At 39.4% G+C, this 11,955-nt stretch overlaps 1 protein-coding gene across 1 annotated transcript; it reads right to left on the minus strand.

Annotated features, from left to right (window-relative positions):
• Positions 1-481: 481 nt before the first annotated feature.
• LOC309389424 (uncharacterized protein) lies at positions 482-9,100 on the minus strand. The gene is made up of 2 exons (XM_081947756.1): positions 8,943-9,100; positions 482-3,669 (listed from the first exon to the last, which is right to left on the minus strand). Exons 1-2 carry the CDS (start codon positions 8,971-8,973, stop codon positions 2,435-2,437), a joined length of 1,266 nt encoding a protein of 421 aa, XP_081803882.1. The 5' UTR covers positions 8,974-9,100; the 3' UTR covers positions 482-2,434.
• Between the last annotated feature and the right edge of the window lie 2,855 nt (positions 9,101-11,955).

An 11,955-nucleotide genomic window follows, 5' to 3' on the forward strand; every position in this document is an offset into this window, starting at 1 on the left:
TTTTATATGTCCACATTCTAGGGGGATAATAAAAACAGGACTAACTGATCAAGGAACATGTATGAGATTCCAGAGAGTGATAAATACGAGACTGTAGACTCTGTGGTTTAAATGGTTCAAATAAAAAGGCAAGAGTCACTCATAAAAATGTTCATGCTTTGAGGTCATCAATTCACCATAGATGTTTTTTATAAATGAGGTATTTTTAAAAATCCTATAATATTTAAGAGGAAAAAACAAGTACTATTGTTTTAGTTTCTAAAACATTTATTCCACAATAATATATTTAATCTGGTATTAAATTAGCTTTTCCTTTTTAGCAATATTCTTTTATTCTTTTTTGAGACAAGTTACAATAACCTAGATAAAACAAAACGTATACACAATACAATTCTACGTACACCATACACATACACATACCCCATCTTTACAGTAAGCAATGTCAGTATAAAATTATCTCTTACAGTTTAGATTTTTTAAAAAATCAGTTTTTCTTCATTTTTTGGACCATTGGTCTAAGATACTGGTGTGAGAGCGTGTGCCTAATTTTGTGACTATTGAATGCATTGAGAAAATTATAAAAATAGCATTCCTTACTTTCCCTAAATTTGAGCTGTAAATGGCTTGATTGAACCAGTTCTTAACATTTGTTTAGCTGTGAAAATGTAGTAATAAGCAACAGTGCTTTTATAAATGTGACTCCTATATAATGTAGCTTTGAAGCATAATTAACTGTGATAAAGATCTTACATTTTAGTGTGCTAATAGCAGTGAAGTACATAATACTAAATGATTCAAATGGTATAATGTCACAAATATCCCAACTGCCAGAAAAATAAAGGTTTCACACCTTATAGGGAGTGAAATGTTGTCATCAAGTGACATATTGTGATTTTTACCCCCTTCACTAAAATGGGGGTGGGGGTGGCCAGTGCGTGACGCATCCGGCCCATAGCCTACGAGTTTGACACCCTGCAGTAGTATATAAAATGAGAGCAAACCCCCGTTCCCTACTAATACTCATGATGTTACCCTACTTTGATAATGAAGTGTCTGCAAATAAACAACCAAGCTCAGCGAGCACCAAGGACCCCACAAATAAAGGGTGTCTACACAATGCACATGCAAGTACATATATGATATTTTACATGTGATTTGTACCAACAACCCATCTTTGTTCCATTAGCCTTCACTTAACTTATGGAAATCTCTCTCTAGTACTCAACTGATGGATCAATCATGAAAGGTGAAGAAGACTGTTTCAGGAATTTGCACAAGGCCAAGCTATATGTGCCCAGACCCTGTGAAAGCAAAACAAATGAAAGCAAATTGCTGTTATTATTGGATAGGTTAGGAAATGTGTTAATTAAATAAGGATATGCTGTGTTTGAAATATTTTAGTCAAAAGAATCCTTTAAGAGAATGGGTTTATGCAATCCTTGCCACTAGGAGGCAGTGTCTCCACCTGACAAGAATTTGAAATAGGAATGATTAAAAAATTGGAAACAATCCAAGACTGATGTAGCTAAACATGTAGGAGGGTTGGCTGGAGAGACTGGCTTATATGCAAGAACAAACACTAGGATACAGAATGTCAGAATTCAGGAGGTAGACTTGGAAAAAAAAAACATGAAGGAAAAGCCATGTAGAAAATAATGCAGAATTTTATATAATATAAATAATATATTATATAAATAGTATATAATATATATAGTATATACTAGATTTATATACAGCTTGACAGTGCTTTTCAGCCCTCTCTCAAGCAGTTTACAGAGTCAGCACATTGCCCCCAACAATCTGGGTCCTCATTTTACTGACCTTAGAAGGATGGAAGGCTGAGTCAACCTTGAGCCTGGTGGTGAGATTCGAACTGTCAAATTGCAGTCAGCCGGCAGTCAGCAGAAGTAGCCTGCCGTACTGCACTCTAACCACTGTGCCACCCTGCCTCTTAGTGTATAGTAATATAAAAATATGAGAGAGCTGTGAATTAAGAAATGGGAACATGTTTTTTAAAGGGAGTGAAAGCATTTTGTGCCAGATTACCTCCCCTTTCTTATTCATATGGGGTCGGCAAGCCTCAGGTTTTGAAAAATGTTTTTATTTTTAAGCCTTTCCTCTCAAGAAATTTTTAATTATGAGAAGTATTAATTTTGAAAACCGTGAAGTACGTATTTAAAAGGCATAGTATAACCGGGCCGGGAAGGAACTTCGGTTAGATAGCCCACTTAGTCCCACTATTCAAACTGCTCTAAAATTGCATATTTCCTATGCTTAATTACATTGGACGTTCCTTTCAATGCTGTCTAGTTCTGCAAAATAGGGGGGGGAGGGGGGAAGCATGATATGGTCTCATGTTTATATATAAGTTGATCCTCCACATCAATAGATCAATCTAATGTACAATAAAATCCTATTCTTCCGAGAAGCAGCCTCAGCAAAGATTAACATTCTCATTCTCCATGTGATCTGAGTCTTCCAACTCAATCCCGGGGACAAGGTTGTAATAATCTACTGATTTGTTCATGTAGAATCTCTCACGGTCTGCTGAATCTCGCAGAACATCTGTTACACTCAATGTCTCCGCTTCAGGCTCCCCATCTATTGTCTCTTCCTCTTCAGTGACTGGTTTTGTTGTTCCCAACTTTTCTTGATCAAGATGTCTACATGTCAAGGAATCATCAGAAGTCCCCAGTTTAATCTCCACTTCCTCATAAAGGTCTCTGCTGCTCTCCAATAGGGCAGTTGAAGGTTTCAGCAACATTTGGTTTCTCAACAAGTTGTTTTCACTCCCTGCAGCCCCATGAACAGCCATAATAGGTGGAGTAGAGCATTGGTGATCATCTGATCTATTGGTTCCATTCTTCTCCACTGTAGCCAACTGGCATTCCTTTCTATCATGAAGAGCATAGCCTGTCTTTCTCTTTATCTTCTTTTTGCGCTTGCAAAAATAGCAGGTGACCAAGACAAGAACAGCAACCAGAGGTAAGCAAATAAACAGAGCTGTGAGTCTATGAGTCTGGCACAATTCTGCCTTGGAAATGTTTTTTATGTTTATTCCATAGTAATGTTCTGGGGTGTGACAAACAATGTCAAATGAGCTAAGGATATATTTTCCTAGATGTTCAAGAAAGTTGCAAGTGCAATCCCAACTGTTGTGAGAGAGACCAAGTGTGAGAAGGGAAGGTTTGAAAATCCCAGAAGGAAGGGAAGATAAGTTATTGAAATCAAGGTAGATCTCCTGAATGTGGTTAGATGTTTCGAGGAATGACTCAGATAAATTCTGCAGTTGATTGTTCTCCAAGTGAATAATACGCAGGCTGGGTGCATGTCTCAGGAAATTATATGGAAGCCAATTTAATTTGTTATGGTCCAAGTACAGAATTTCCAGGCTAAAAGAATCAACACTTACATTCTTAATATGTGATATATCACAGTTTGATAGATGCAACTCTTTCAACCCTACAGTTCCAGCAAAAATGCTCCAGTCCAAAGTATCGATTTTAGTCCTTGTGAAATTCAAACAACATATCTCAGGAGCTAATTTAGTCCTAAATTTCTGAAAGGTGATGTCTGTGCTGCAGTTGCAGGTTTTTTCCATTGCTCCAAACGTAAATTTGGTTGCTAATAGCATCCCACCAAAAAGTATAACTGTCCATTTATTCTGATCTAAATAAAAAAGATATCAATTATTAGACTTTTTGCACAGATTTGCATTATAAATTGCAATTAGAAATCGACTCTTTCTGCAGTTAAGTCACAGATTCAATAAACAATGATTGGTTAAATGCAATTATTCTAAACTGAATTGCAATGATTTACTTCAATAATAATAGGTTATATCCAAATTAACTGTAATGATTATGGAAAGTCTCCTTCCATTCAGAGAACACTGGGATCCATCTGAGGCAAACATGGCTGATTCTTCCATTCCACTGCATCCCACTCCATCACTTTTTTCTCAAGCTGAACAAGTAGGTCCCACAGCTTTTAAAAGAGGCTTTCATCACAATGGAAGCATCAGAAGTCAGATAAGAATTTTTTTAAACTGCTGCATCCACCAAGTAGGACAAGATGTTTTCATTATAACCAGAATTTGTACTACAATATGTTTACAAAGTAAAATAATGTTTTAAAATGGTTGCTTGTTACTTTCTGACAAGAGTTCTTAAGAGTTCAGGGAGCAGCATTAACCAATTTGGGATATAGCATCATAAAACACTATGAGGCTATTCTATTTATATGATTGCTAATATCATGGGCTGTGTCTCTTAGTATCTTGTACTGTAATGCCAGAGGACAACTTTCAGAGAAGCTCAAAATCCAAGGAATTGATGGCCCACTGAGCACAAGTCCCTTCCCTTGTTCCCAGCATTTTTTCCCCGTATCCTGAGAAATATATATTTTTATGCTATTGGTGTGCTTCCTCTTCTCCTTACCCTGCTATAGGTACAAGACAGGTCCTTTCCTTTAGAAATGAAGTAACTGAAGGAGGCAGGAGAGCTGTGAATTAATGGATGAGAAATTGCTTGCTTGGAGGGAAACAGATACTTTAAAAAGAGTGAATAAGTAAACATAGACTTCTCCAAGTGTTTAAAACTCCACTGGGAAGGAGTTGTCTTAAACTTTGGTTGATGTAACAGTGTTATTATGAAGAAAAAACACATCCCTTTTGCATTCCAGAAAAGATGTAGCAACAAAGGCTTTTGCTTGGGGAATGCCTTATGCTGAAAGTGTATACATTTGATTTCAATTAAGCATTTCCATACTACAGCATGTCACTTGCCCCAAAAGATGTCGGTCATAATATGGTTTGTTTTATTTTGACTAAGAGCGACAATTTAACGTAGCCTCTAAGTGTCATATAAACCATAGCTAAATATACTGAATTATTGAATATATTGTACAAATCCAAAAACATTTATTTTTATTTATTTTATTTCATTTATATATCAAATTTGGAGACTGTCCATCTTTCTCACTGAGCAACTCTGTTTACTCAGTAAATCATAGCTTAGATATGTACTCTGCCACTTTGGGCTATCCATAGTTGGAGCAGAGTAAAACAGCTGATTCATATTGTATTTGCTATGAAAGCAAGTAAGCAAGAGGTCATTCTAATGATTCTTCTTATATTCTCTGATCATTCCTGTCTTGTTGAACTTGTGGAACACTGACTGCCTTAAACTGTTTAATTTAGCATACTCAACTGGAAAAATTTTTTATCCTACTTGTTGAAGGAAGATTCAACTTTTATTTCAGATTATTTGGCAGCAAAATGGCCCTGCTTTCTGTTGCTCATCTCTCACATGTTGAAGAGATTTGCAGAAGCCTCGTCTAATGTCAGCAAATAATGACTGTATACCAAAGGAACAATGCTACTTTACAAACAGCAACCAGTTTTTTCCTGTTGCTAGGAAATAATCACAGCATGATTAAGTTGTAGATGGTTTAGTCTGTGATCAGTTTCACAGACTAAAGTCATAATGTGACTTTGACTTAAGATGTTATTTGAACCATAAGCAAGCAAATCTATAGACATATTTCCCATGAAACTCTTGCACATCTACATTTAAAACCTCATAATTACTCAAGAACAGTTAAGCCCTTTGATCACCATATTTTTGCAATATTAGAATATACATTATTTTAGAAATCATTTTGTCTAATGAAACACACAAAGTACAATAGGAAGAAACATGAAAGCATTTAACATTTTCAAATACTGTATAGTATATGCAGGATGCACTTGCTGATGAAATTGAAGTTTGAAACCTTCAAAAGATATTGCAGGCCTATTTAAGATTAATTGCCTGAAAGTTGTGCTGCAACATTCAGGAAGAGCTAATTGGTTTTATGTTAGCATCTCCCAATAATTTCCAACCAGGTTTAATATGGATCCAATCACTGCTATGATTTTTTAATGTTTTCCTTCTGCCATTGTGTTGAATCGGAAGTTGTGGTATTGTGGCCCCTGTGCTGGAGACACTGATTTAATCTACATACCGCAGAAACAATTAGCCGGCTTTGAGCCAGAATAGGATCCCACCCTAGCTCTTCCTGACCAATGACATCAGCTTTTCCTTCTCGGGCTTGGTTCTCAAACATCCCTGACACTTAAAATAGAATATTAAGATCAGTAATAGTCATTTGGAGTCAGGCAACATCAAACTGAATGAATTAAGAAGTAATAGTTTCCAGAAGAATTTACAACATAAAAGGAGAAACACTGAAACTCATTACACTTTTAAGGTTAAGTCACATCAGTGTTGATTTTAATGAAAATTGAAATATGTTTATGCTAGATATTTTGGACTATTACACCCATTAAGACAAATAAACATAGCCAAATAAAGAAGTGTTAGGGAGATTGTATTCCCAACCTTTTGGGAGGCACTGATTGCCACTCATTGAAAAAAGAATAGATAACCTGATGGGAGACTATATAATTTAGTACCCAATGTATTGTATTAATTTATGCTAAGTCAAGACAAAAATAATTAATGGGAAGACTTTTGTAGAAACGATATAGCTTATACCTTTCCCACAAAAGTCTTCCCATTAATTTTTGGGAATTATATTTATATAACCTACACTGTCTGGTTGTTAAAATCCTGGATTTTAAATGGATAGTTTATTCCACAAATACCCTTTGGCTGCACAATTTCTTTTGAAACATCTGATCCTGGGTATTCTATTTGATCAGTGATATTCAGAAGGCAGCCTGTGATCTCTTTGTTTACAGTTCTTTCATAACTAGAACTACCATTATATGGAGCAAGCCAGCACTGGCACTGGTAACAGTTCCTCTTGAGTTACTATTCTAATGTTAGTAATCTTTGCTTGTTGCTGGAATGGATCCTAGCGTCACTTGGCCTCTTCCCAACATATCACTGGCAGTATTGAGAAAGGACCTTGACTGAGCAAGAAGGCAGAGAGGTTTGCTCAACTACTATTGATGATAGAGTCAACTGATAGCTAGTCTGTTTTTGTGTATACAATGGGAACCTCAAACATAATAGAACTTGTTCGCTAATACTAAAAAATTTTTAAAAAATTATGTATCCCAAGAAGCACAAACTGCTTTCAGATTAGCAAATGAATTACTGATCTATTTGTCAGTTTCCTGTAAAGAGAAAAGTTACCTCAATATGTTTTCTGGTTATACCTAGAGGGGCAGGAAATGGTTGCCTTCAAAGCGGAAATAATCTTTGGAATATTCTTGTCGTGCATTATTGCATGGAGTAGGTGAATGAATCATGACTGAACTCCTTGATCCCTACCACTTACGTTATAGGCAAAAAAAAAAAAATCTGCTTTTGAAACGCAAGTTAAGGTTACACCTGAGAGATTGCACAGATCTTGTGAATGGGATTATTATCTCCAACTTTAAAGCTACCTGCTAGCTCCTCATCTTACAAATGCAATTGAGGTGGGAGAGACAATAGATCGGGAATACATTTTTCCTTGTGTGACCAAGGAGCCATACCCAAGCAAATTGCAGAATTCACTTTTCTTTTCTCCTATGATTCAAGAAGGCGGGTAAGGAGGACGGAAGAATGAATAAGGAAGTTTTTAATCACTCTGAGAAATCAGAAAACTCCCAGTGATGGGATCCAGTCTGAAGCCAACAAAAATGTCCCAACTAGCAACTTTTTGGAGAAAGAGTGGAGGCTGCAGACCCCCCCAGTAAACAAGATACACATTCTGTTTCTTGGGGACTCCCCTAATAGTAGATTCCATGCCATCAGTCCATGCCTTTTCTCTGGGAAGAAAGATGACACCTAAAAAAAAAGTATCTCAGCAGCTGCAATTATTTTAGCACCGCATTGTGAAATGCAAATGCGGCCTCACTGAATTTTTGTGCTCTTCTGGTTACCATCATTCCATTGCAAATTATACGTAAAAGAACCCCAGATCTTGAATAGTGATCCGCTGGATACCTGCTGCCCTCTACAGCACCGGAAGTGCAACTGACCGGAGAGAAGAGCAAGTCAGAGACTGTGGGAAACAGACGAGAGAATTGACAGCGGTTGGAAAGGGATCCCCTTTTTATTTGTCCACACTGCACAAGTACTTCATTCAGCCAAGCAGTAACGATGAGAGACGTTTTATTTCTTCTTTGAAGCCTCCAAAACCGTCCTGAAAAACGGGCCGGCCTTTTGCATCTTTTTACTTTATTTTGGTTCGTTGCATTTCATACGGTGCTTTTAAACCTTTTTTTCCCCCTTCTCCCCTCCGCCCCCCGCCCCCCCCCCCAAACAAATGGGGTGGGAAATCCGCGAGTGGTTGGCTGGAAGAGGGGAAAACGGATCTCACCCCCAGGTACTATTATACCCCGGAGCGGGCGGAGGAGTAACTCGAGCTGCCCTACAATTGCCTTTTTCTTCGCAGGGAACCTCTGCGCAACCATTCGCTGCCGCTTCTTGAAGAGTCGCCTGCAAAAGAAACTCGGCGTTCTTCTTTCTCAAAATAACCGGAGCCTGGTCTCCCAGGATACGAGATTATAAACAGAAAGCATCTCCCAGCCGCGGCCTGGCAGACGTCCTGGTGTCGCGGGAGTAAAGCCCAAAGCCCCGAGCGGATCTGCCTCACCTCCCCCCTCCCCACAAACGTCCAGCCAGGCTGCAACAGGGCCGACTCTCCCGCCCATCCCAGCTTCTTTTAAGCCAATTCCCCTGGCCGTGTCCGGAAAAGTACAGCTTGGTCTCGGCGGGACTCCTAGGAAAGAGAGGGGAGCTGCACCCGCCGCCTTTGCCTCCTTTCCTGGGACACCTGTCGACCTGCGCGAGGGAAGGGAGGGCTCCCTGAACAGGTCCTTTCACAGTGCCCCCTTCCCAAGAAGGCGCGCTCCGACGGCCGGGAAGCCCGAAAGCTCCTTTGACCGTCGAGGATGGCGTGCGACGCGTTCGGGCCAGCCTGGAAAATCTCCAGCTACTCACCTCCTGCCCCCGGGGCCCTGTCCCGTCCCATTGTCCGGGCGCGTCTCGGGAAGCCCCGTCAAAGTTGCTCCATGCCTGGCTCAGGCTCGGGAAGGGACGCGACTTCGCCGAGCGAGCCTCTTCGGGCAGCGCCGGGCTCTGCCTTCTTCCCCGGGGCGTGGCCCTCCCGCCGCCCGAGAAACTGTTGGAAAAGGCGGAGAGGAGGGAGAACCAAGCCGGCGGGCGCCTGTACGCTTCCTCCCGCCGGCGCTCGTGGCTGTGCCCTCTTTGGAGGCCTTCGAGAGCCCAAAACGTCCTCCGAAGGAGTTTTTGGGCGGCGGGCTTCGAATCCCGGGAGGCTCGCTTTCCGCCTCTCCCGAGAAAAAGAGTTCAGGGAGAACCGAATGGGCGCCTTAGCCTACACCAGGAATGACTAATCTGAGTACACATTTTATTTTTTTTCACCTTTCACCAGTAAATAGACCATAATTGATTTGTGTCATATTTAAAGGCTGTGTGGTTGGTTCCATGAGTGCGGATACTTATGATCACAATGGAGCCCAATATTTATGTTGTTAAGCGAGACATGTGTTAAGTGAGTGTTGCCCTGGTTTACTCGCCCTTTCTTGCCTCAGTTGTTAAGTGAATCATTGCAGTTGAGAAGGTAGTAACCCAGTTGTTAAGTGAATCTGGCTTCCCCATTGACTTTGTTGTCAGAAGATCGCAAAAGGTGATCCCGTTACCTTGGGCCACAGCAACAGTTGTAAATTGTCAACTGTCTGAATTTTGATCACGTTACCATGGGAATACTACAAAGGTCATAACTGTGAAAGATGATCATAAGTCGGTGCCGTTGTAACTTTAAATGGTCATTAAACTGTTGTAAATTGAGGACTGCCTGTATTATGATTACAATTACAATAATCAGAAACAACAGTAGTTTGAGGCATTAACTCTATTTGCCTTAGTCTGTATATTTCATTTTCTCTGGTGAATAAGATAGGCAATCTGTCTAATAGTCTATCTAACCCTGCATAGATAAATAACATACTCCAATAATTAAATCGCAGTGGCTAAGTGACTACAGTTTACAAAGAGGGTTCTTTTGAAATTTCAGGAGATTATACTGAATTTGGTCCCTAACTGCTAATCTTTACTTGTACAGTAGACACATAATCCATATCCATCATGCTATTTCCTTTCAGGCTAAGCAACTTAACACAAAATACATGAGGCGGGAGGGGGGGGTGGAGACTGAGAAGTAATAAACCAAGTAAATTAAAATCAGGAAATAAGGAAAGAAAAACTAAATCTAGTTTACTTTAACCTCAGTCAGTAAACCTTCCCGTAGCATTTTATTGTTGCAAACCATATTTGCTTCCACTGTATCCTACGCTTATTCCTATATTCTTTCTTTAAACTTCACACTTCATTTTTTTTTAAGGATCTCATTAACCGCATCCAAATCTGACTTTCTCAGTCAGAGAAAGTACCTAGATTTTAATGATTTGCTAACAGATGGCCAAAATAATTCTCCTGCCATTACAGTTGTGGGTAAGCAATGCCTTTTATTTTCTCAGCAATGTATTCACTTAATCAGATAACTGCAAATATTAACATTCTGCGTGGTGAAATCTGGGAATTGAAGCCCACACTTTTTAAAGTTGAGATTGAGAAATACTGCTGTACAGGGTTAGCAGCAATAATGTGAGACCATTCTTGAATAAAGATATGAATATGTATTTATTTAGCACATCATACATAGACTAGCAATATCTATTAACATTTTACAAAGCTATGAAATCTTCCCCTATAATGGTAGGTGCAAATGACCTTGACACAGGGGAGAACCAGAGCAGCTGCCAATAAGAGGCAGTTTAGCCCACAGCAGCAATGTGGATATGGCAAATATCTCAGAAGGGACCCGCCCTAGTTTTTTGGACTACAAAGGTGACCAAGAAAAAATGTAACTTCAGATTTGCAAGGTTGCTGTCAGCTTTATGAGTTAGTCTAGACAAGAAGTACACCCCAAAAAGCTAATATTTTTAATACAGGTAGTCCTTGACTTACCACAATTAAGCCCAAAATTCCTGTTGCAAGTGAGACATTGTTAAATGACTTTTGCCCTATATTACGACCATTCTTGCCACAGTTAACCAAATCAGTGCAGTTGTTAAGTTAGTAACACAGTTGTAGAGTGAAACTAACTAATTATTGAGTCATATGCTAAAAGGTGAGCAGATAAATATACTATTCATAATAAAAAAAATCACCTTAGACATTATTCCCATCCACCATTTCTTTATCATGCACAATATAAAAAGGGTCACCTTATGTCCTACTTTCCATCTCTATTCTGCCCCTGCTATGCGTGTAAAAAAGCTAATATTGGAACAATCAAAAGACCCTCTCTTTGGGGGATTAACCCTCTCATTGAGGGTTAGGCCAGGTGAATTAATTAAAAACTTCTGCATTCTAAGATAGGATCCTGTATTAGCACACAGTAATTTTCATTGTAATATACAATACAATAATACAATAGTAGAGTTGGAAGGGACCTTGGAGGTCTTCTAGTCCAACCCCCTGCCTAGGCAGGAAACCCTCTACCATTTCAGGCAAATGGCTATCCAACATCTTCTTAAAGACTTCCAGTGTTGGGGCATTTACAACTTCTGGAGGCAAGCTGTTCCACTGATTAATTGTTCTAACTGTCAGGAAATTTCTCCTCAGTTCTAAGTTGCTTCTCTCCTTGATTAGTTTCCACCCATTGCTTCTTGTTCTACCCTCAGGTGCCTTGGAAAATAGTTTGACTCCCTCTTCTTTGTGGCAACCCCTGAGATATTGGAACACTGCTATCATGTCTCCCCTAGTCCTTCTTTCTCTAAAGCTAAACATACCCAGATCCTGCAACCGTTCTTCATATGTTTTAGTCTCCAGTCCCCTAATCATCTTTGTTGCTCTTCTCTGCACTCTTTCTAGAGTCTCCACATCTTTTTTACATTGTGGCGACCAGAACTGAATGCAGTATTCCAAG

This window comes from Natrix helvetica (genome assembly GCF_964273705.1).
Source record: "Natrix helvetica genome assembly, chromosome: 3".
NCBI classification, from domain to species: domain Eukaryota; kingdom Metazoa; phylum Chordata; class Lepidosauria; order Squamata; family Natricidae; genus Natrix; species Natrix helvetica.

Excerpts from the sequence above, each read along its gene's own strand:
- LOC309389424 (XM_081947756.1), bottom strand. The coding sequence starts at position 8,973 with ATGGGACGGGACAGGGCCCCGGGGGCAGGAG. Across the intron at positions 3,670-8,942 it reads CAGGGCCCCGGGGGCAGGAG|ATCAGAATAAATGGACAGTT; the intron begins GTGAGTAGCTGG and ends TTTTTTATTTAG.